Source organism: Daucus carota, chromosome 1, assembly GCF_001625215.2.
Source record: "Daucus carota subsp. sativus chromosome 1, DH1 v3.0, whole genome shotgun sequence".
Lineage (NCBI taxonomy): Eukaryota > Viridiplantae > Streptophyta > Magnoliopsida > Apiales > Apiaceae > Daucus > Daucus carota.
In genome coordinates, this window is record NC_030381.2 from 40620257 (window position 1) to 40644768 (window position 24512).

Here is a 24512-nt window from a genome sequence, read left to right on the forward strand (position 1 = left end):
AGTTCAGTTTGTCTCATGCGTGCAAAACTAATGACTTCTTTTACTGATCTGGGTTTTGACATTCTAAGGCCTCTTGCAATATCAGATTTTAGACCCCCAGAAAAGTTCCCACTAATGCACTCTAAACTCTTTCTAGTTGTCACAAAGTGCTTACTTGACTACACCTAGAACTGATCTAGTTCTCACAGGCTACCCCTTGTACATGTATTTCGTTGATATACTCTTTTTAATAAGCAATAAATAAAATAAAGAAGGAAGTATTGCTTTTTTATCAGTAAATTCGATTATTAAACTGCAAGATTAGTTAAGCAGGCTGGTATAAATAATATATTATAGCCCTAAGCAGGTTGATATCAATAATATAATTATTAAAGCTCGTTTAAACCCTTCAGCAAAGTTCGCTATTTCGCGCTACATTACCAGATTGAGCCAAAGAACTTGCACAACAAATTAATGACCATTGTGTCTATTGGTGGTTAGTAAATATGAATCTCGAATTGGTGCCATCTAAATGAGAATTCAAATATTTGAAAATTTAATATTCTCTTCATTTTGAATTACATATCCAATTTTGAATTTTTTTATCAAATTAACCTTATTTTATGTAGGTTTATTTAAAAATTATATGATTTCAAGAATCAAGAAATATATATCATAAAATAAATTGTGTCTATATTGTAGTAATATATTTTTAATTTGACCGAGTCAAAATACTAGTTCTTGACTGCATAGATTTAGATTATGTTATAAGGAAGAACAACCTACTTCTCCTACATATGAAAGTTCTGCTACTGATAAATTGAACTTTGAGAAGTTGGAGCTTTCTAATTTGCTTAAGTCTAATGATGATAAAGTGCAGCATTCCTGAATTTACGTGATATTGTGTTGTGCAGTATTGAACATCGGATTTTCCGGACCTAATTTCGTATGGAGGCTTTTCTGGATTCGTTATGTTCTTCCAGCTTCCAGGGACAATGATATATGGACGTGTTTGCTGTTCTCCATCTTCTGCCCAAGGATAATGTAATGAAAAATCGTTTCGAAGGTTGTTTGATAAGCAATTGTTATTACCTTTCGAAAAAGTTGGAACCAAGGTGTAATGAACATAAGTGGTTGCTTGAGATTGGGTTTGATTTGAGGAAAAGGCTCGCTTATCGACAAATTCCACCACAACCATAGCCACATGAGGTCTACCCTGATCCACGACTACATCTGGTTATTATTCGGGAAAATCTTCTCGGTGATTCGATTTAAAAAATTGTGGATGCTGAGCCCAAAAGTTTGACTCGTGGTGTTTCTATAACATACTACAATGAAGCAGGCAAAGGTGACGGGGTTTGCGGGATTGGTTTGTATCTCTCGTAAAAGAGATGATTAGTGAGTCTCATGGTGCTTTTCTCTGTTCGGGAAATGATCCTGATGATCTTGTTGCACGCGATGTCATGCGTTTCTACCCCAAGGCAGGTTAGTTAGTATTTTCCCTTTGAACTTGATATTATCTGGTTCAATAACTTAATTTTAATGCCATTTTAACTTAATATTAGCTAGTTCCAGAGTTTTGACATATTGACTCAGAGAAAAAAAGTTGTATTGTATATAGAGAGGTATGTCCATAGTCTTTTGTTTGTTGTGGTTTCTTAACTAAGAAAACTCTCTTTCAAATTAATAAATTTGAAATAAGTTTAGGGAATGGAACTTTTGGATACACTATCTATATACAAAAACCTCTAACAGGCAGATGGCTCGGGTCTTTATATTTTAACTACGTTTTTTACAAATGGCTCTCGACCACTTAAATACATAGAGATTCATTACAGGACTCTTTCATATGAATAAGGAAAAACTTAAGAGTTAGAGAAATTAGGAAGCACATATATCTCCAACTAGGTTCTGAGGACAGATTCCCTTAAGAGGGGATATAATAATCCGCGTGTTGATGAGTTTATTTCTCCAACTTGGCCTCATTAGAATTATTACCGTGCCCCTAACATCCTTGTCAGCTCTTTTCTCAGTTTCTTGTTTACTTTGTTTCCTGCATAATTGTTGTCATATGTGTTTGTGTACATGGTCATTGGGATCATCTATATAGGTCAGACTTTTTTAAACAATATTTTTATGTTATAATTAGTCATCGTTATGGAAAATACAATCATGTCTGTAGTCATATCCAAGCCTGTTTTCCTTAGCAATCTATGCTTCATGAATGACGGGTCTATCTAAATTTGCTTTAAACAACATTTTTATTGGATTAAAACACTCATGTTTTATTCTCTTCCCTAGGTGTATGGATTGCTTCATATTCTAATATGTTTTTCTTTTTACAGGATCGTTAAAGGATGCCAACTTTTACATCTGTTTTGGTAGACTCATTGCCTTGGCGCTGATTCATGAGATACAAATTGGCATTGCATTGGATAGATGTCTTTTTGTACAGTACAGGGAAGGTGATCTAAGGTTGAAAGGTATTAAAGACAGTTCTCCTCGTCTATATAGTTCATATAAACAGCTATTCTAAGGTTGTCGGTTGAACAAAGACATAGTTGAAGCCATTAGGTTTGACAAATTGAGTAATTGCTCAGTCCATATTTTTGCACATTTTAAATACCTATTTATTGTTTTTTCTCGGATTTATTAAATTAATTATTTGCTTTTGTAGGTATTTTGTGCAAAAAGCAGAAAAAGAGAAAAGGGGATGAAAATGCAAGAAAAGTCAAAAGTGGAGGAAGATAAAGAGAAGAAAATGAAAAAAGGGCTTGATTGAAATTAAAGGCTAGGATTTAAACACCAAACAAGATAAATGGAGGACCTAGATCATGTCAAATTACCCCCAAAACCCTACTTTATGCCTATTTAAGCATCTCATTCTCACCTTTAGCCACAATTCTAGAATTTCCATTTTTAGCTCAACACAATTTAGTTTTTGCGGCTTTCTTGTGCTAGTTTTGAGTTGCTGGCTGGGTTTAGTTAGATTAAGATAGGTTTATTTGTCTACTGGGTTTGTTTTGATTTTTGCTGAGTTTGCATGCATCAAGTCGTCAAGTGACCGAGTCACTTGCCTTATGTTGTTGAGTGGCGAATTTTTGTGAATGTTTAAGTCCGAGTACTGATTTTATATTGCTAAGTTTTACTTGGTTGTTCATCAGTTTGATTTGGTTGAAGCCGAGGTAATGAATTCAAAAAGTTGCAGCATTTGTTCTTACTGGTTTCTTTTATGGCTATATTATTTTATTTTCTAATTCGGTGCAACTTTTCTTTATTAATTAAGTTTTATCACTTTTAGACTTTAATATCAATTTCTTAGTTTAACTAGTTGTTTTAAATTATTAATCAACTTCCCTTCTTCGTTAATTAGTTAAAAAAAAGGTTTTTCCTAAAGTTGGAAAACTATTTTCTAATTCGCCTAAATTAGAAATAATAGGTTGCGAAAAATGAAGTAATAACCTCTGTGTATCGATATCTCAAATACTAAAACGACGATTGTGCGCTTGCAATTAAAAGATATTATTTTTAGCACATTAGTAACATTATTATATATTATAATAATGTTATATTTTATTATTGATAATTCGGTAAACAAAAAGCCACTTTAGTTGACTATACATATTATAATGGATTTATTCAAACCACTTAGAAAGCTTAATCAGCTTTCCGATCAATGTTTAATAAAGTGTAACGGTATCTTTTCGAAAAAAATAAAATGTAACGGTAAATCTAAACAAATAATTTTAATAGTAAATGATGTGATTAAAGTTTTTTTCAAGTTCGATGACCCAATGACAAGTTTATTTCTCAGTTCGGTGACCAAATGCTATTTAACTCATTTTTAGGATGTAATAGAGTTTATAAATATTTTTCACATATCTTATAATTATCTAAATTTATATTTTCGGATCAAATTTTCAAAAATTGTTGAATGAAAGAAATTCCTATTCGGCTTTTTAATACAACTCAACCTTGTATATACATGACATAAAAAATTATGTATTTGTCTCTGAAATGATAATAAATAATTGACCGCAATAGAATTATATTTTACCTTGGGCTTTTTGGGTTCTCTGAACGTCATATGTTTCCATATACACAATGAGCAGCACTTCTGCTGATGACTGGACTACCTACACATACACGATCATTTCTATTGCTTTCACTCTTGTTTATGGTGCTTCTCAGATTTTTTGTCAGATACTCAATCTGCCATGCTTGTACCCGTGGAGGGAGGGAGAAGACGGGCTGCCCCTGTTGCTCCGTGTGCCGACATATCCCGGATTGGAAGATACATAATGTACAACTATGTATCTGATACCCAAGCAGACGCTTTTCTGATTGACTAGTGCACTTTATTGATTTTTGTTATTCTGCCACTTATTAAAGAGTCATATTAAGATTTGTGATAAACTTGTTGCCATTAGTACATTATCTAAATTTGTGATAAACTTGGGAAACTATACTAGTGTTACAGTTGTTTGTCAAGTTGTTGCTTAATTTTTCCGTGATATCGTGTTTTGTAGTCTCCGTACGTGAATATTATGGTGTTTGGATCAAGTCACCAATGGTATGTTGTTGAAACTACAAAGTCTAGACGAAACTGGAAACAAGGTCTCTGATCAACACTTGTTGGATACTGTAAGGATTTACTGATATTGGTGAGACATCCAATTCTCAGAACATGTAATATTCGTCTTGATTTTCCTGTTAAATCTTTACTTGATTTAGATCCAGATATTGATTCCAATGAGAGGTATGGAAGTGTTTGTTGTTCTTCATCTTCTGCCCAAGGATGATGCAATTAAAATTCATTTTAGAAGGTTGTTTGTTAGATAACTGTCATTACCTACATTACGTTCGGTTTAAGGAAGAGGTTGACTTGTCAACACATTCCATCATAGTCGCAGGAGATTCACTCTGATCCACGACTACATCTAGTAATCATTCGGGAAAATCTTATTAGAGATTCAATTTTGAAATTTGTGGATGCTGAGTGTAACTCCTTCAAATTCGAAGCATTCGAGCCGTCACACTATTTTTGGCATACCTGTTGTGACAGCCCTCAAATCCGGGGGTCTGGATTTGGTGCCACTAAAATAAAAATCATTTAAAATACTGTATTTGCGGAAGATGGTAAAATAGATTTGAAAATTTGAACATTTTAAAAGTGGTTTAAATCAAAATCACTTTGACCTCCTAAAAGCGGGATCGCTAATAGGTTACAACACTGAAATCAGAAACCAAAACCTTTCTGAAAACTCTTTCGTTTTCAATATCAAAGTACTGTCAAAATCAATTTCATCAAAGTCTGAGTATTATTTAAAAATCCACCGTACTACGACTTAAAGGAATCAACAAAACTATTTTCGCTATTTAAAATCCAAGATTTACGTCTGGGATAAAAGTCCAGGCTTATATTGTAGTATCGAAATAGGACTACCATAGATTCATCAATAGTTCCAAACTGAAAAATAACTCAAACAATAATTTCCAGAAAACTGATTAAAATAATCAGAATGCTTTTCAGATATAGTTGTCACTGTTCATATAACAGTAAAAAGTATCGAACTTATTATATTCGATCTTTTAAATCACAAGACACGATAAAAGTATTTGCACTTTTAAATATACGAAACATGCTTGCAGGAAGTACATGTTATAATTGCAAACTTGCTCAAAAGAGGGAATTGAAATGTTTGCTCTTTAAATAAAAGAGAAGAATATGAATACTTGCATCTGACTGAAAACAGGCGACACGCAGTCACTCTACTCAAGGTTTTATATTGGCCTCAACTCTGCTAATCACTGGAATGACTATATTCTATTAGACTATCTTGCGGCACAATCTGGTCTTATCGAACTATTTCAGATTTGGCTTGCAACACTATTCGCTGGCTTTTGTAAGACGTTGATGCACACATCTCGATTGACTATATATAACAGCAATATAATACTTCAGTTGAAGAGCAATCCAAAGAGTCTTCAATTCGCAAAATCGAAATTATGTTACTATCCTTTGCCATATAAATATATAATATATACATTTAATGTATACACATAGTATCACAGAGTTAAACACGTAATCACATCAGCACGTACCAATTAATTTACATGTTTTAATATTCAAATATAAATATAATATAATAAATCATGTATATAATTTTTTTTCTAGATTATATACAAACAACTATCACATTCTGTCAAAAAAAAAAAAAAAAACTATCACATCGAGAATATTCTCCGGGATATAATCCAAATCAAAATTACAAATCCAATTGTGATTCCATCACATCTCAAATCAGCTCGAAATCTCATCAAACTAAATTAACAAAATAATATAATTTTGGACATCATGTCTTTTTGTAATCGAGCAACCTCAAAATCAACGACACAAAATCTATGTCCAAATAATATAAATATTTGTCAAAATGTTAGCTTTATAACTAAGCACGCTTTTAAAGGTTAATCTTTCCGACGATTAAAAATAATTTTCAGAATTTTGATAAACTTATACCAATCATCACAAGATTCTAATAATATATAGGCTGGAAATTTAATTACAATAATCACGTATTATCTTAATAATAATAATACAATTGTAATCCCAATCACATTTTACTATTTAAATATTCGAATCTATATTTTAGATGCAAGGTACTAGAACGTTGCACGTACTTATTTGCCTCAATTTCATCACTTTATAAAGCATGTAGCAGTCATTCATAACTATATCAATTCTAGATAAAATTGTAATCCAAACAATTCAGTTCAACCCACTACCTTTGTTATTACTAATCAGATAAAGAAAAATAGAATTTATATTAATCAATTATTGATTATTACTAATATTAAAATTATTAATTATTATCATTATCATCAAAAGAATTGATAATAATAATAATAATAATAATAATAATAATAATAATAATAATAATAATAATAATAATAATAATAATAATATCGATAATCATAATATTGATTAATAATTAATCACTAGTCAATATTTTACTCCATTTCTCATTTCTGAAATAATTCGGGGACTCCACCCGAGCCTCGGGTCTACTCTCTTTGGGACTGGGTTAGGTGAAGAAGATCTCCCTTGCTTAATTAACAAATTAATTATTTCTCAAACTTTCCAATTCTATAGGTCGAGGGAAAGGGTTTGAAGCTGGTCCGACGATACATATATAACATCTATTAATTAATTTTAATAAATTAATAAAATTCAAAACTCACCCTATTATATATTTGTAGATTATACTTGTACAGATATCGTCAGGGCGTAACAAAAAAAATTCATAAACTAGGGTCAAAATATTATAACATATAAGCGACATCAACCAGCAAAGAATAAATGAGTAAAGTAATGGATGTGGTTCAATAATACGAGTTAGTGACTTGATGCTTTAGAGGGGACTAGAGTGAATATTATAAAGTGTTAGGTGAAAGCTAAAGGCTAAAATTTGCAAGTGGATTTTACTATTTTGGTACTTCTTTTTTTGTTCATAGTGGTTAGAACAGGGTCAAACCAATTTTTAATAGGGTTCAAAATTCAATATAATTATAATTATATAGATAAAATTATAAATTCTATGGGTTCAAGTGACCCCTCAAGTGTGGCTGTAGCGACGTTCCTGGATATCGTTACAACCACTATTTTGGTAACTTAAAATTAAAGAGGCATTCGTCCTAGAAAGGCCAGCCGAAACAATTTTTCACATTTAATTTATGTATTAGAGATTTAATTTTTATCTCAAAATTTTGCATCTAAACTTTCACTTATTTTAAAATTAGGTAAATAAATATTTAATATTAGGTAAATAAATTTGTATCATTTCAGAGACTATATATAATTTCTGAAATTTCTTTTCCCAGCTAATAAAAATTTTGAGAGTACTGCCTTGCTAACTTGAGGGTCCTGGATAGACATGAGGATGACATCAAGGTGGTCGTTGAAAAAATGGATATATCTTTATCACGTAACTCTCGTAATATTTGTTGTGGGTACAGGGAGGGAGGAGGATATAGAGTTGGTAGAGAGAGATAAAAAAAAGATGAATAAAGAAATATTGGTGATTGTTTTTAATTGATTTTGTGATTGCGTTCAATTGATGTGTTTTTGTAATATTAGTAGTGGTCCCGCAGGCCGCAAATGCACTTATTTTTCGATTCTTTTATAATAACTTTTAACTTATTATGCAACTAAATATAATTTTCAACGGATTTTTTTAAGTTATATTTGTGGTTGCATACAAAGTTGCTAGCAGTTGCAGATGTGGTTGCAAATGCAACCACCATATTTTTGTAAAAAAATTCAGAAAAATGAATTTTTATAATTTTTATTTGGAAGATATTATTTTTCTAAATATTTTTAAAACATTCCAGTATTTTTGCAAAAAACTTTTAAGCCTTGGACATTTTTGAAAAACCTTCAAATTTATTATAATAGAAATATTTTTATATTTATTTCAAATAAACAATTATTATAAACAAACAATAAAATACTTTATATAAACATAGCCATTTTTTCTTTTGAAAAGAACATAATCATATCATCTTATATATTAAATTTACAAGTTTTAAATGATTGAAGTAGAATATAAAATTAATTCATTTAGATATTTATTAACACTCATTTAATATATATATAACTATTTTCCCATCTGTCAAAAATACGTATTCTAAAACTATGGCAACCCGTTAATTTGATATTTACGGGGGTGTATTCGATTGAGATTTTAATGCATTGTTTTTAGTCTATGGATTTTAATGGATTGTATGGGATTTTGATTTTGTGCGGATTCTTGATGAAATGTCGTAGAGTTGATAGGATTTAGGTACAATGTTTCAAAATCCCATTGAATTTGGTGGGATTTCAAAAAACTTAAAATACACTGAAGAATGCCACAAAATCCATCATTTTATGAAATGAAAAAAAATCCATCAGCATTTGAATACCATCAGATTTTAATGGATTTTAAACAATCCCAATTGAATACCATCGGATTTTAAAGCATAATTTAAAATCCTAATTGAATACCACCAGATTTTATGACATAGTTTAAAATCCCAATTGAATACCTCAAGATTTTAATGGATTTCAAACAATCCCAATCGAATACCCTCGGATTTCATGAATGCAAAAAAATCCTTTAAAATCCGAATCCAATACACCCCTCTTAGCCACGAGCCAAGCTACAGTTACCTTTGATTTTAGAGTAAACTGCATATCGTGTACCTTGAATTTGGACAAATTGCAAAATGTGTACCCAAAGTTTCAATAATGCAAAATGTGTACCTCAATTTTAGGTTCTCCTATCATATGTGTACTTCTGTTATGTTGCCGTCAAGTTTGCTGTTAAACTATCCACTAAGTTCACTGAACGTTCATTCACGCATAAACTTGTTCACGCATTTACTTTCGGAATTTACTTTCAGAATTAATATTTTGTGTTATTAATTTAAAACATTACTGCAAATTCATATACTCCCTCCGTCTCAATATACATATCCTTTTTGAATTTTGACTAGTCAAAATCACATTACTAAAATTTATATATATTATATAATTGAAATTTTTTTATAAAAAATATCATCAAAAAGTAAATCTAGATTATTTTAATATATAACTTTCTATTTTCTAAAATAATAAATAAATATTTGTTAATAGTTGGTCAAAAATTATTCAATTTGACTTCTCGAAAAGCAAAAGAGACTCGTAAATTGAGACGAATGGAGTATTTAAAATAGAGATTTAAGGATGACAAATTAAATTATTAGTCGGAATATTAAAAAAAAATTGTCGGAAAAATTCTGTATCAATTAATTGAATATAAATAAAGTATATCTTTTAACATAAAAAATTGTCAAAACTTATTGCCATTAATTATTTTGAGTATTTATATTACTATTTAGCATAAAAAAATTGAAGACTAAGCCTATCTACTTATATAAATTTATTTAAATTAAAAGAATTCATATATCTAGATTAATTTGTCAAGTTTCAGAGAAGGTGAAGGATTCGAGGGGAAGGGCCCGACACACATTTAATGCTGCTATAATGTATAAAGTTATAAATTATTAAAAAAATCGAAATAAAATTTAGTATTTAAACTTTTATACAAAAAAATAAAATAAATCCGAGATTATATTTTACATATATCTTAAAATACGTTTCAAGCAGTTAAAAAAAACTGTAATGAAATGAGTGACACGGAAGGAATAAATTTTTTAATCTTTTTCATAATATGATTATTGAATATAATAAATTTTAAAAATATTGGTTTCAAAAATTTTGCTTTACACTTTCTTATTCTTTCATAAGAATTGTATTTTTGAACAAAAGTATTATTTAAAATTATAATTTGAAAAAAAAGATCGACTCTTATTATGAAATATATATTTTGAAATTTGAAGTATTAGAGAAATTATGTTTAATAATTTTTAATAAAATGTATTAAAGTTTAATTTTAATCTCTAAATTGAAGCTATTTGGTCATCTATCTCTATCTTGAGAATGAAAAAATTAAAATTTTGTCGATCGATAATTAGACCTAGAGACAAAAAATTATATTAAACGATATTAGATTTATTTATATTAAATTTATTTTAATTGGAGCACAAAACAATCACATTTAAAGATATGATGAATTAAAAAGTTATATTAATTTGATGATTAAAATATTTAGAACAATTTGATGATTAAAATATATAGAAGAGAAGTAGGGCGTGAGCTGTGAGCATGGACACTTGCCAACTTACACTTTGGCCACCCACCTTTCACACCCTTCACAAGCAACTTAACAGAGTGTTAACGGCTGTTAACGTGAGGTACACATGTTGCAGCATTTCGGAAACCTTGGGTACACAATATGCAACTCGGCTATTTCAGGTACACACTTTAAAGTTTGTGCAAACTACAGGTACACGTTTTGCAGTTTACTCTTGATTTTAATAAAAGCTGTGTAGGAGTAATAAAAATCTGTAAGAGACTCGCAGCCCCAATCACCGTCGTTGTTATTCGAGCGGATCCGATTCAATCCAATTTGATAGTTTTAGACATGGTTTGTTTGATCTTTTGCAACTTACTTTCGATTTAATGTTACTATTTGTTAAACCCTAGCTTACTTTTTGTTCATTCAGTATTAATCAGTGTTTACGCTTAAAAATTGATTAGCATTGGTATTTTGGGTAATTGCGATTTAGTTGTGAATTCAAGGTGGGGTGTTTCGGATACAATGTAGATATCAACTTGTGATTAACTGATGGAGGAGTAATTTTGTTTGTGGTTTTCGGATTTGCGTAAATTTTGTGATTAAATTGATAATAATTTACAATTGAGTTGTATGGTTTTGTTTTGGTGGTTGGGGATGATAGAATATGCATTTTTGTGCTGTGGATACTGGGTGCAGATCTGCGGTTAGGCGTTTAAGAAGCTGGTGTTTTAGGTGAGGTTTTACTTTGGATTTTTACTAGGGACAGGGGGGTATATCTTAGATTTCTCTTTGATAGATTACCCAGTACTAATATGTACTGCATGTGGCCGTGATCTTCCTCCCGGAGCTGAGTGTAGATGTCGGTTAATGAACAATTTTTGTCAAAATTATATATGGCACTAGTCATGGATTGTACAGGTTCCCATACCCAATGGCTTGTCCGTGTGTTTCCACTTACGTGTTATGCCTTTGTTCATACCTTTTTTTGACAGGTCATTTGTTCATACTTGACATTACTAGTGAGCATGGTGTTGTGTTATATTCAGTTTTTTGATTTCTTTCTGTGTTTTGATTTTAAGTTCAAACAATTTTGTTATACAAAGCATAATAGTCTGGATTAAGTGTGGTTAGTTATGATTTGGAATCTTAAGTAGCAGTTATGTGTTAATTTCCGATTCAAGGAGTTCGGTGCATGCCTGTTTCACTAAACTATGGCATGATCCGCTGCTACATGTCTTTTCAGTGTACTAAATGCTATCTTTGTTGGTTTTGCAAGGTTCGTCTTCAACTAGATCCGTTTCTTAATGAACTTACAAGCATGTTTGAGCGCAATACTGAGCAGGGTTCAGTTTGGGTCACTTTAAAACGATGTAGTTGTCTCCTCAATTCTTTTTGCTCCCTGATTCATTTATTTACATCTTTCCGTCCCTATACCTTTTTTTTCTCATTTAACTTGAGGAGTTGAGCCAAATTTTATATATTCTAATATTGATATATGCTTTTATGTCTTGTTCACAGCATCTGATAAATCCAAGGCTCAACTGAATAAATTGATATCAGCAGAAGAAGCAATTGAGCACAAGTGTCTTGTTCGGGCATCTGATGGAAAGAAGAACATCTCCACTTTGGTAATACCATTAAACAACCTCTCAGATATATGATTGTTTGCTGAATAAATGTTATCTTACTTTCTGATTTACCTGTATATATGCTCATTTATATATTTTCGTATTAAGAGATGTATTATGTTGTTATCTTGTGCATAAAATATTTAATTGAATCTAGGTGCATGTGTAACTGTTACTTTTCTGGCTGTGGAATACATTCCCAGAGTAAAAAATGAGTAAATGATTGATACTGTATTGTCACTCCATTAAACATGACTTAATATCTGTATTCAACTTTGGACTACAGTAATTGGTGTTAGTCGTGCAATATGTTTGAGGTAAAAAAGTTATGATTTTTCTATTATATGTTCAAATTAACTCCAAATTGTATGTGGGTTTGTATATATAGCTAACAAGGGAAGAATACATGCCCATGTTTGTTTTCACTTCTTATGAGTAGGCAGTGCATATGGAATTTGAGGGATACTTTGAGAATAGATATTTTAATCTGACGGTGCACTTGAGATAAAAAAAAATCTTGCTGTTATGATGGATTGTACGATGCGGAACAAGAGCTGTGTTCCAGGTTATGCGCAAGGCTGTGGGTTTTCTTTGTATTTACACTCTTCCATAGCTTCTCTATCCTAGTTAGTGAACTCTTTCATTCTCTATTCCTAACTCTACCCTTTTTTCTTCCACATCAACCAAGCCATAATTAGAACCTGACTTTCCCAAGAAACAAAGGACTATCACCACATGCTCCTTCATCCCTGTTGTTTGTGATAGCTTTGCAAATTCACATTCCTAGCCCACTGGAACTTACTGTATATTTCACCACTCTATCTCCTTCATCGTTCTCCACTGATGCTGCTGCAGCGTCTAGAAACAAATGAATTTACAGCTCGTAATCCCGAAAGGACGTTTAGCCTTTGATTTGTTTAGTCTTATTTTAAAGGTATTGCGCGGCATGCTAGCTCACACTTCAGTTACACTTGCAAAATAGTTCCCTTGGGATTTACGTAGAGATTGTGAAAGACTGAAAAGTAGAATTGCGAAACCTTGAAATCCTCACACCAGCCTTGTGCACTTGGGGAAATAACTACTTGTATTACTAAGTTGCAAGAGGCAACAAGGCACAAAGTAGGTGCAAGGTGTGTGTGCACCACATTGAAATGAGATGCATATAATATTAAACATCTCAATAGATGTTTAAATGTAATAGGACGAGCTAGTATGTTTTTGCTTACATGAAGTCTATGTGCACAAGAATTTACCCTTGGTATGTATCCACATTGAAATTGTATACATGACAGTGTTTCCTACACAATTATGCAGCTTCTGTCCTCTTGTATGTATAAGTCCATTAAATAAAGGATTAAGCAAATTTTGAATGTTAAAGACAGTAAGCTTTACTCTTGAGAATAGTATATTTTGAAATATAGTCTGTAAAAGGAGTGTTCTGATCCTGAAATATTCTATTTGACGCTAGTATGTCTTAAAATTATGTCTATATTTCAGTATTTTCATTTCCACGAGTTTCTTTATTCGTCAAGCAATCAAGGTTTATCACACACATCCTTTAAGTATCCAAACGGTACCGAGCACCAATATAGAACACACACATCCTCTTGCACAGCTGAGCAGGTCTGAAGAAGCAAGGCAAAAGAATTGGGAAGAGGGGAACAGATAAATGAATATGTTGGAACTTGAAGGCAGGATGAAGCTGGTTGCCTCTTTATGTTAGTGGCACACTTATTAGAATGAAAAAGTCCAAAAGCTCTACTTGCCTGATGACAGAATCAAATTATCACCATATTTATTCCCTTTTCTACTTCTCCAAGTTCTTTCTGTTATAGTCCGGATCTGTGGGCTAATACAAGTGGGGAATGTAGTTGGTTTAGGCTTGCTTGTCGTAGTAATGGTTTATTTATTATTTGTTCTCAACTAATTCTGTAAGATATAGGGGCCAAAATGAAATGAGGAAAAGTTCTATTAATTGCAATGTAAATTGAGTTGAGAAGATTAGTAAATGAAATAAGGTTTTAGTAGGGTTTAGTATGAGTTGGGTTATGCTGATATTGCTTCTTATGAAGAAACAGAGTAGGCGGTGAAATGGTAAGTGACCACAAAACCTGCGCTATTGTATGCTGTGAACATTTATAAATGCTAATTCGTAAAAGAGAATAAAGATGCCGCTTCAATATATTGGCAATTCTGGCTGTCTAATTGTAAGATATATATGGGTAAGAGTGAAGAAAGTATAGGGATGCAAAGTACAATATTCTCTTGCAAATACATCAAGTTACCTAGTTCTCCAAATATTTGTGTTCGTCCAAGATGTCAAACTCGAATTGTACACATGTTTTAAATTTTATCACGTGTCTACTTGCCATTACTTTCTTTATAAACATGCAGTTTTATGGTATCTTAAAATCATCGTTTGATGCAAACTCTTTCTTAGAATGTCATATATTTGGTGAAAATTTGTTACACATTGGGAAACTAGTGACCTTGATGTTAAACTTTGATTGCACTAACCTAGAGTATATCAGGTGGATTTGTGTACCTGTTAGTTTCTAGCAATATGTGCTTGATTTTGCTTTTACAATTAATTAGTGAGATTCATATCCATTTTTCATGATCTTTACATACAATTACTTAGCATGTACTATATATATATTTTTCATTGCGTATCTCCTTAAGAACTGGTTTATTTGATTGAATAGGTTGGTGCAAAGGATCATCAACGCTTTCAGGCTTCTTATGCAACAATCTTAAAGGCACGCATGACTGCCCTGAAGAAAAGGGAGAGGAAAGACAAGAGAAAATCTTTGGAGGTGGACAAAAAACAAGGTGGTGGCTCAAAGAAGGGCCCTTCTAAGAAGACTTAAGTTTTTTTTTCCCCAAATTTTCATTCTTTTGGACATCCAATCTAAGATGAGATCAAAAGCCTAGCGGACATCACATTTAAGTGTATCACCTTATGCTACAAGTTTTACAGAATGTATCCCCTTTAGCTACAAACTATAGTTTAATTTCATTAAGACAAGGGTTTGGGTTTGGCAAGAGCCTGCAATCTTGCCATCAGATATTTGATACCGTCCATCAACAGTGTAGGATGGTGTAAAAGATGAAACGTAGCTCCGTAGAACTTTTCTCTGTTTTTGTTTTTTGAACTGAATTTTCATTTCTTAAGCCATAGCCATCTATTTGACAATATATTTGCCGGAACTTCAAGTCCCAGAAAAATACAATTAGCAATTGATTCGTGCAGTTCTAGCCATGTGGTGAGCTACACGATTAGTGGATCGTTTAACAAAATGTAAGAAAAAGAGCACTAAACGATTAGTCTATAGGTTGTTCGGCTCCTCAAAGAAATTCATAGAAGGGGTGTATGATGATTTGGCTTTCTTTGGTTGGAGGCAATTTAGCTGTTTCTTGAACTTGCTCTTCTACCTCAGGTGGCCTCTAAGAACCGAAATATTTCCGTAATTTCGGTTCAGTATTCAGTTAACCGAACCGACTCAGCCCTAAAATATTTTTTTCTATTATAATATATTATATTCAAATTATTTTTTGTATAAAATTAGCCAGAATCCTAATAAATATTTATATTAATTTATGTTACTTTTTATTTTTTAATAAATAATTTTGTTGAATCATATCCGTCAAAACACTAATTTTTTTATGATACAACTTTCCAACCATGCAACTAAAATATACAAATATTTATGAACGAGACAGACGTATCCACTAACCTTTTTAAGGAAATGAAGAAGCAATATATTATTATTACGAAAAGTCATGATTACGAATATTAAAAAAAATTGATGTTACATAAATTTGATAAAAATGCTCGTAATCCGGTTAGTTTTTACTATATCCTGGTGAATAAAAATAAAAATACTTTAAATGAAAAAAAATATTGATCGTGGCCCAAATGAGAAAGGGCTCCCGGCCCGTACCCAAAATAAACTAGGGTTCCCCATCCCCGCTTGAGCATATATATAATCACACATACAATCTCTGTACATAAACTCACTCCATTACTTGCAAAGCCGCCTCTCAGCATATAAAAGATGGGAGTGTATACATTTGTGTGCCGGAGCTCAGGCGGCGAATGGACCGGAAAGCAACACAAGGAAGGAGATCTCGAAGCTTCTGCTGCCTCCACCTACGAGCTTCAGAGGAAGCTTGTTCAGACCGTTTTGTCAACCGACTCTAGCGGCGGCGTTCAGTCCTCATTCTCCTTTGTTTGCCCTAATTCCGCTGTTTTTCAGGTCCGATTTATGCTTTCATCTTAGTTCTATTGTTTTTATTATTCATATTCATTTGTTGAGAACTCTAATTGTGTTTTGATGATTGTGCTTTGTGTTGTTTGTTGTTGGGTAAATGATTGTAGATGTGATTTAGCCGGATAATAATATGTAATGTATTAATAATACATGATTATTGCTTCTAATGATGATTTCAAATACTTTCGTTCTTCCGAGAAACTCAATGAGGAAGAATTTGGAGACCTGAACTGAAGAGGCTTATATATGTGTGTTGTTTTTTGATTGAAATGGTTTTATTTTTGATTAGTTTCCGATAGCTAATAACGCAAGTCTCTAAGGATGATTACCGTATGAATTTTCTGAATTAATATATGCTGAAAGTTCTGGAGACCTGAACTGAAGAGACTACGTTTAACAGATCATGTCTATTCATAAATAATTATGTATGTTGTGCAACAGAATGCAATGTATGCTTCATATCATAATATGTCGATAGAAATTTTACTTTACCCTTGCATGATTTACAAGTTACTAATGAAGGACAATCTATCCTTTTTTGTGCACCTGACCAATTCACACAAAATATTATAGCTTGATTACAGTAGTGCAGATTCATTTCATGTTGCTGCTTGTTTATAGGGTCCAATCTTTGCTAAAAACTTATGTGATTTGTATTACTTGATAATACATTTTATGTTGCAATATATGTTACTCTTCTTTTTGGATAAATATTTTATGGAATTTTCATATTCACTCAGCTCTAAAAGATGTAGGTATACAAAGGATCACACATAAAGAAGAAAATGTGATTCTCCTAAAGTTTGCTATGATAATAGGGAGCTACATATAAAGAATTTTTTTTTTGCTCATCTAACCATGAAAAGCATGGATCTGGATGATTAGTGTAACAAAGTTGTAAAGAATGTTACTTGCATTTGTCTTCTGGGGGGACATCACAAGTATTTAATATGTATAGGTTGGTCCATTGCTTATAAGAATGATTGTTATACAGGTAATTGTTGGTGGTGCTGCTCTTGTTGGTGGCGGTGGGGTAGCTGCTGCAGCTTCTGGAGGAGCCGCACCCGCTGCTGAGGCAGCAGCTCCAGCGGAGGAGAAAAAAGCAGAGAAAGAGGAGAGCGAAGATGAAGACCTTGGATTCTCACTCTTTGATGATTAGTGTGTTTCTCCAGTTGCATGAGAATTTAGTTATATTGTTTTTTGTGGATGCTTTTTTCAAAAGCCTTAAAAGACTAAAACTTTATATTTCTTTAAGGATGTAATGAAATGAATTCTTATTAACTACTAGTTTGTCGCAATTTTCGGAACTTAATGTTTTGTGAAATGCATCCATTGTCTTGTGGGGTTGGGCCAAGGGGGTGATTTTCGTAATTCCGTTCTATGGATTGAGGAAAAGTGAAAGAATCACTTTGTTTTGCTAAACCAGAAAATATATTGTTATACCACAGATCAATTGTTCACTTGGCTTGGCTATTCTGGCGCCCCGTTCTCTTGAACCGCTACCGCTACCATGTACCAACAACAAATGAGGCTCACTTTGTTGTGTACCTGGTCCTAAAACGGCCGCTTAAGTGGCCGTTTAAGTGACGGTCCATGAAGAATCAGTATCGAAAATGTTATGATTTGATATTAAGCGAGGTATCTAAAACGCCATGATTTGATACTAAGCGGGTAATTAATCATTTTTTAAAATTAAACAGATTAAGTTGTCACTAAGCGGAATAAGTAAAAATGATAAATTTACAATTATTACTCAAAATTTAGATAATTGCACAATACATTTTTTTAACATATTGTAGCATCATATTTTAGAATCTTTTTGGCATGTTTTCATCTATTTTGACCTAGCAATATGATAAATTAAAAAGACAACATAGATTTAAGAGCCTAACAATATATTTTAATTAATTCATAAGTGTATTTCATCCTTTTAATTTTCACCGAAATATGTTAAAACAGACAAAAATGACAAAAAGCGTTCAAGGCGAAGTATCAAAATATGTTAATTTTGAGTGGATTTCAACCCAAGTCTCATACAAAAAAATAAAAAAGATTTGTCTTTAATATAAGTAGTCAAAGAACTTCATTAGTATGAGAGCTTTTGTGAGGAGTCTAAAAACAAATCTATGTAGGCATGGCCACAACCACAGCAGACAATATCATACTAATGTGGAGTTAATGGGTGTTGTGCGACGCAACAAGTGGCATCAGAGCCGGTGGTTAAAAAATTGATCCCGGGATTGCAGGCTGTAGTTTTGTGATGTGGAAGGCTCTCTAGAAACTGTCGGAGGTCTTGAACGATTTGTGTCGAAATTCTTCCTAACTAAGGGGGTCGGGCGGGGTGTCCCGTAGGATGAGGAACCATAGATAAATAGCGGCAATATAAGGGTCACAAGATTAATGGTTATTGGACTAAAGGTTGAATGGGTGTCAACCCAAATCCAACATCGGAAAGATAAAGAAGATTTGTCTTAAATATAAGCAGTCAGAGAACTCCATTAGTGTAAGGCTATTTGAGAAGAGCCCAAAAACACATCTGTGCGGGCTTGACCACGGCCCAGAGCAGACAATATATATCATACTAATATCGAGTTAACTGGTGTTGCGTGACCCAACAAGTTTCAGGAGGAGCCCAAAAACAAATCCGTGCGGACTTGGCCACAGCCCAGATTGGACAATATCATGCTAACATGGAGTTAACGGATGTTGCGCGGCCAAATAAGTGGTATCAGATTTTATGTTAAGAAGTTGATCCCGCGGTTGCGGGCTACAATTGTCTGATGTAGGAGACTATCCAGAAGTACGATTGGAGGTCTTGGATGGCTTGTGTCGAAAGTCTTCCATACAAGGTGGTCGAGCGATGTGTCCCGCAAATGAGGAACCACATACGAGTAGCAGCAGTGTAAAGGTTATAAGATTGGTGGTTATTGGATTGGGGGGAGATTGTTGATTGGGTGTCAAACCAAATCCTATATCGTAAAGATAAAGAAAATTTGTCTTGAATATAAGCAACCAAAGAACTCCATTAGTATGAGGCCTTTTAGGAGGATCCCAAAAATAAATTCGTGTGGCCTTGGCCACGACTCAGAGCGAACAATATCATACTAATGTGGAGTTACAAGTGTTGCGCGACCTAACAATTAAGGGATGTGTATATCTAACATGTAGTCTTTAAACATATTTTTTTAAAAAAAATAAAATAAGATTAATAATAACCATTAGATTTAAACATTGAATGGTGAAGAAACATTGAATAACGAAGATGTTGGTCCACGATACTATATATATTGAATGGTTTTGTTTGATATTGGTGATCTTCGCTTGAATATGGTGATTTTGGTACAATCTTGATGATTTGCAGGTTGTGTCGGAGTGGTGGCCGGCATAATGGCTGGAGGTGGTAGTTGTACGGCAGTCCGTTTATGATAATTTTTTCAGATCGGTGATTTCTTCTGTTGGTGTTGATTTTCAGCTACTGGTGGCCGGATGCGGTGTTGGCGATGACCGGAATTTGGAGAAGATAATGGCGGGGGTGATGATGTGGATAAAGATAATGAGTGGTGACGGATGTAGATGGAATTTTTAAATGAGTGGTCAAGATTATATCTCATATCTCATGTTAATCTGGGGTTCTCCCCAGAGCAAGACCCTATATGTATGTATGTGTGTGTGTGTGTGTGTGTGTGTATCTCTCTCTGTGTGTGTGTGTGTGTGTAGTCTTACTCAACTAAAAACCTCCTTATTCTACAAACTAAAAACTCAATTGGAATATCACAAAATTCTAAACAGGATATCGCTAAATCTTCCAACAACCTCACCTCCACCTCCATCGTTTCCGGCTCTGCCTCCACTTCCGACAACTCCATGTCCGCCATGGAAAACACCAACACTAGACTTCCATGTTACACTTCCTAGTCACCTGCGTACGCTTTAATCTATACACACCTACTCATTCTTAATTTAACTAGACCTCACCTCGTTAAACATAACCCCCGGTCACCGATATCACAGCTCTTGCTGCCAACCTCCAGCAAAACTATGTCGTCTGAAACCACAACCCCATCCCATTGTCTCCCTCATGTCAAGCACCGTACGCCGCGCCTCCGAATCCCAAGAACTCACCACCTCCGACGTCCCACCTTTCGACCACAAACCCCCTATGTCTCAACCCATCCAAGCAGATGCAAACACAATTTGCACTGTCACCAGGTTCTATACTCGTTGTTTCACCAATTTTTAAAGTGATAATCATTAATTTATACAGCAAAATTACTAATTTGCAAAGCGAAAATCACTAAAGTATATAGGAGGAAATCCCGAATTCTGCAGCAACTTTGCTCATCGGGGGGCTGATAGGAGGGGTAATATTGTGGTGGTTGGGATGGGGATGGGTAGTCAGATGAAGTAAGATCAAGGTGGAAGCAGTGATGAGTTTAGGGGAGGGGGAGGTGAGAGTGAAAGTGGGGTTGCTGAAAGTGGGGTTGCTGAAAGTGATGAAAATGGAGTTAGTAGATAGTGTAAAATAAGAGATTTTTAGAGGGTTAATTTGTATTTGATCACTAGCGCATATGTGTGTGTGCGTGTGTTTTTTTATAGAGAACCATCTTACATAGAGTCTCGTAGAAAATCATTTGGTTTTATTTTAAAATCTCATTAATAATTTTAAAATTATTCATAACATAAAGTTTGATTCCAATAAAAAATACTAATCATATAGAACATGCACAAACAATTTAAAACATACAAATATACAATCTAAACAAGAAATTTGATTTTTGAATTTGGTTCCACTATAGAATCACTTTAGACGAATATGGTTCCACTGTAGAAACAGTTTGGATATTATGATTAATTTTTAACGTTGTTTCATGAAAATTATGAGACCTTATTTTTTTGATTCACCAAAATAAGAATTTAATAAATAATGAGATTGATACATCTGTTTTGTATGCATATATAAGTTCCCTCTGCTAAACTCCAAAACTCCATATAAGTTCATTCTCCTCCGTATAGTGCGATTTTACACACACACACACACACACACACACACACACACACACACACACACACATATATATATATATATATATATATATGCTAGTGATCAAATACAAACCAATTCTTAAATACAAACTAAAAACCAGTTTCCTTATCACTATTTATAATTCCGGGTATCAATAATATATACTGCAATAATCACTGTTTTTACACAGTATATAAACAGCGATTTTTATCATCAAAACTCAGAAAATCTACTTACCTAAACTATTGGTAATCGATTATAGATGATCAATTTGAGTCATAGGGTGGTTCTTAGCGGTAAGAAGGCGTAAGAGAAGTTGTATGATGGTGGTAATTAATTGTTAGTTTTGGTAAGTTATAATGTAAAGAGTATGTGACAATTGGTAATTGTAGACAATGGCGGCAAGTCATAGATCATCTGGTAATGATGGTAAGAGGTTCATTATTACGGTTCGGGTGAAGATGATGGTCATATACGTTGCGTATATGTGTGTGTGTATTTATATTCACGAGATATGCTATATATAAATTAGTAATATGTTATGTACAACTTAGTGATTTTTGTAGTTAAGAATAGTGATAAAAAACTGAGCAGAAACTGGTTTTTAGTTTTTAGGCTAATTTGGTTTGTATTGGAGTACTACTATGTGTGTGTGTGTATGTATATGTATATGTGTGTGTACAAAAACTTCAAAATCAAGTAGCTAAATATAAAATTTAACGAAAATGCAAAATATTATGTACTTTTAATTTTTGATTTAAAAGTTTGCTTCAAATAAAGTGGAATTATGTGGATATTCAATAATGTAGTATGTGCTAATAAACCGAGGAAAAATATTGAAGACATCGATAACTAGTTGGTAAGTTGGTATTTGAGTCAATTTATGGATTTCGTTTTATCTTAAAACTTATTTAATCGAGTAAATTTTAAGTATTGTTATTTGAACAGATTTTAAGTATATATATAACTTTATTTTCATATACCTAACTAATAACCCCTAACAAAAAATATATTAATTCAAATATATACGTAAGTTTATTTGAAATGTATACTTCAAACAAAATATTCTCTCTGACACTCTCATTTATTTAAGAATTCTTTTTAATATTTGATAAGTATTTTAAGGTGTATATATAACATAATTTCATAATTTATTATTAATATTTTTTAATAAATTTAAAATTTATAGGATCATTAAAATGCTTGTTCGACTCTGTCGTCCCTAATATAAACTCTCAATATAAAGAACCAAAAGAGTAAATGAGTAAAGAGTATAAATAAATATGATAAATTAAAATTTGAATATAAATAACAAATAAATAAATGTTAAAAAAGTTTCTCTGCATCGAGATTAATATTTATATATGTGTGTTTTCTTAAGTTATATATTCAACATACAAATTTACATTTATGATTGGTAGTTTAGTATGATTTTTAATTTTTCAAATAATAATAATTTTAAGAAATTTATCAGAACTATTATGTTTTCTTAAGTTCTTTGTAATTTTAGTATATTTTAAAAATATTTGTGATTGAAAATATTGTCTGCAATATAACTTGATATATCTGCAACCAAAAGGAATCCAACCAAATTTTTATTGAACAAAACTGGAGTTGTTGACGACCGAATCAAATGTTGATTTTGGTTACATTTGATTGTATTTGGTTGCAACATAATAAATTTATAAAAATATTTAAAAGATAATATTTTATAATTATTTTAAAGAATATTATTATATATGCAAAAAAAATATAAAATTGAGTATATTTTTCAAAAATAACGTACATTATATCTTTATATATCTTATTGTATTGTTAAGTTCTTCTTTTTTTTCAAAAATCATTGACTATAATATATTTTGGTTTTTTATGTAAAAATCATTGGCTCTATTGTATATAGTTACTATTTAAAACTGAAGTGTTTGTGTATACTTATGTTCTGTGAGAAAATTCACATATGTTGTGTGTATGTAATTTCTTGCCTAAATATAAGTTTTTTTTTTGATAAAAATTATAATTGCCTGTACAGTTGGACAACTGTAAATTTTAAAGCTTGACACGTGTTCTTGTACATTTTTTCAAGCGGCTTTCAAGAGTCCGGACATTGTACACGTATCATGGATGTTTGATTCACATTCTACACTGCTCTTATTATATATTTTTTCACCGCCTCAGGATCAGTTTAGCTAGTTATATTTGTATACTTGTTGGATAGTTCATATTGAGAACAGGCTATTCTTTCCGAGTTGATCTTGTTTTCGACTACCAAAAGAATCTTGTGTGTTCATTAAACAGAAAGACCTAGTTTCATCCGGTGATTAAGAAGATTAAGAAGGTATTGTTATCTTACTACTATTGTTTGTGTGCATACATGTATATCTTTAAATGAAATATATCTATGATTAACACAAATTTTGTTCTTAGATTAATGTGCACAATCAGATGGATTTTTGTAATCTGTGAATACTGTTTATAATCTAATATGTCTATTTCTATTTTTATGTTATAATTCATAGTTTATGATTAAGTAATTTAATATGCTAATGTCCATTTTTAAGTTATAATCCACGGGAACTAAACAAAAGTTTGTCTAATTACTCCTCTACTAGGATGATTTGAATTATTTAAAGATAAATTCACATACAATTATAACTGAACTGAACACGTGTATCCTTTAACATACTTTAAATTTTGTTCTTTAATAACGAATAAAAGAGATATAAGTATGTTAAATTTGAAAATGGATTACTAGTTACCAATGATCAAAAATATAAATATCAAATCATAAAAAAATGTTTATGAGGATGTTTTTATTTATTATATTTATTAAATTTATTTCTATCTTTTATAGGTTATATTTAGTATAAATATTTTGATTATGTAATAT

General features: G+C 32.1%; 3 protein-coding genes and 2 non-coding genes across 5 annotated transcripts; all 5 read left to right on the forward strand.

The window, feature by feature from the left end:
* The first annotated feature begins 722 nt into the window (after positions 1-722).
* LOC108197957 (uncharacterized) lies at positions 723-3199 on the forward strand. The gene is made up of 3 exons (XM_017365695.2): positions 723-1464; positions 2325-2462; positions 2657-3199. Exons 1-3 carry the CDS (start codon positions 1371-1373, stop codon positions 2728-2730), a joined length of 306 nt encoding a protein of 101 aa, XP_017221184.1. The 5' UTR covers positions 723-1370; the 3' UTR covers positions 2731-3199.
* A 5979-nt stretch (positions 3200-9178) lies between these two features.
* Positions 9179-15538, forward strand: LOC108205661 (signal recognition particle 14 kDa protein). The gene is made up of 5 exons (XM_017375667.2): positions 9179-9192; positions 10930-11048; positions 11977-12070; positions 12219-12328; positions 15034-15538. Exons 2-5 carry the CDS (start codon positions 11046-11048, stop codon positions 15196-15198), a joined length of 372 nt encoding a protein of 123 aa, XP_017231156.1. The 5' UTR covers positions 9179-9192; positions 10930-11045; the 3' UTR covers positions 15199-15538.
* A 703-nt stretch (positions 15539-16241) lies between these two features.
* LOC108206521 (large ribosomal subunit protein P3) lies at positions 16242-17883 on the forward strand. The gene is made up of 2 exons (XM_017376854.2): positions 16242-16587; positions 17597-17883. Exons 1-2 carry the CDS (start codon positions 16387-16389, stop codon positions 17759-17761), a joined length of 366 nt encoding a protein of 121 aa, XP_017232343.1. The 5' UTR covers positions 16242-16386; the 3' UTR covers positions 17762-17883.
* LOC135149976 (small nucleolar RNA Z159/U59) lies at positions 16762-16842 on the forward strand. The gene has a single exon (XR_010288331.1). It is a non-coding gene; the product is annotated as a small nucleolar RNA Z159/U59 (small nucleolar RNA).
* On the forward strand, positions 16914-16990 carry LOC135149979 (small nucleolar RNA Z159/U59). Its single transcript, XR_010288334.1, has one exon. It is a non-coding gene; the product is annotated as a small nucleolar RNA Z159/U59 (small nucleolar RNA).
* Positions 17884-24512: the final 6629 nt, after the last annotated feature.

Excerpts from the sequence above, each read along its gene's own strand:
- LOC108197957 (XM_017365695.2), top strand. The coding sequence starts at position 1,371 with ATGATTAGTGAGTCTCATGGTGCTTTTCTCTGTTCGGGAAATGATCCT. Across the intron at positions 1,465-2,324 it reads GCGTTTCTACCCCAAGGCAG|GATCGTTAAAGGATGCCAAC; the intron begins GTTAGTTAGTAT and ends TTCTTTTTACAG. Across the intron at positions 2,463-2,656 it reads AGGTGATCTAAGGTTGAAAG|GTATTTTGTGCAAAAAGCAG; the intron begins GTATTAAAGACA and ends TTGCTTTTGTAG.
- LOC108205661 (XM_017375667.2), top strand. Across the intron at positions 12,071-12,218 it reads TTGGGTCACTTTAAAACGAT|CATCTGATAAATCCAAGGCT; the intron begins GTAGTTGTCTCC and ends TCTTGTTCACAG. Across the intron at positions 12,329-15,033 it reads AGAAGAACATCTCCACTTTG|GTTGGTGCAAAGGATCATCA; the intron begins GTAATACCATTA and ends TTGATTGAATAG.
- LOC108206521 (XM_017376854.2), top strand. The coding sequence starts at position 16,387 with ATGGGAGTGTATACATTTGTGTGCCGGAGCTCAGGCGGCGAATGGACC. Across the intron at positions 16,588-17,596 it reads CTAATTCCGCTGTTTTTCAG|GTAATTGTTGGTGGTGCTGC; the intron begins GTCCGATTTATG and ends ATTGTTATACAG.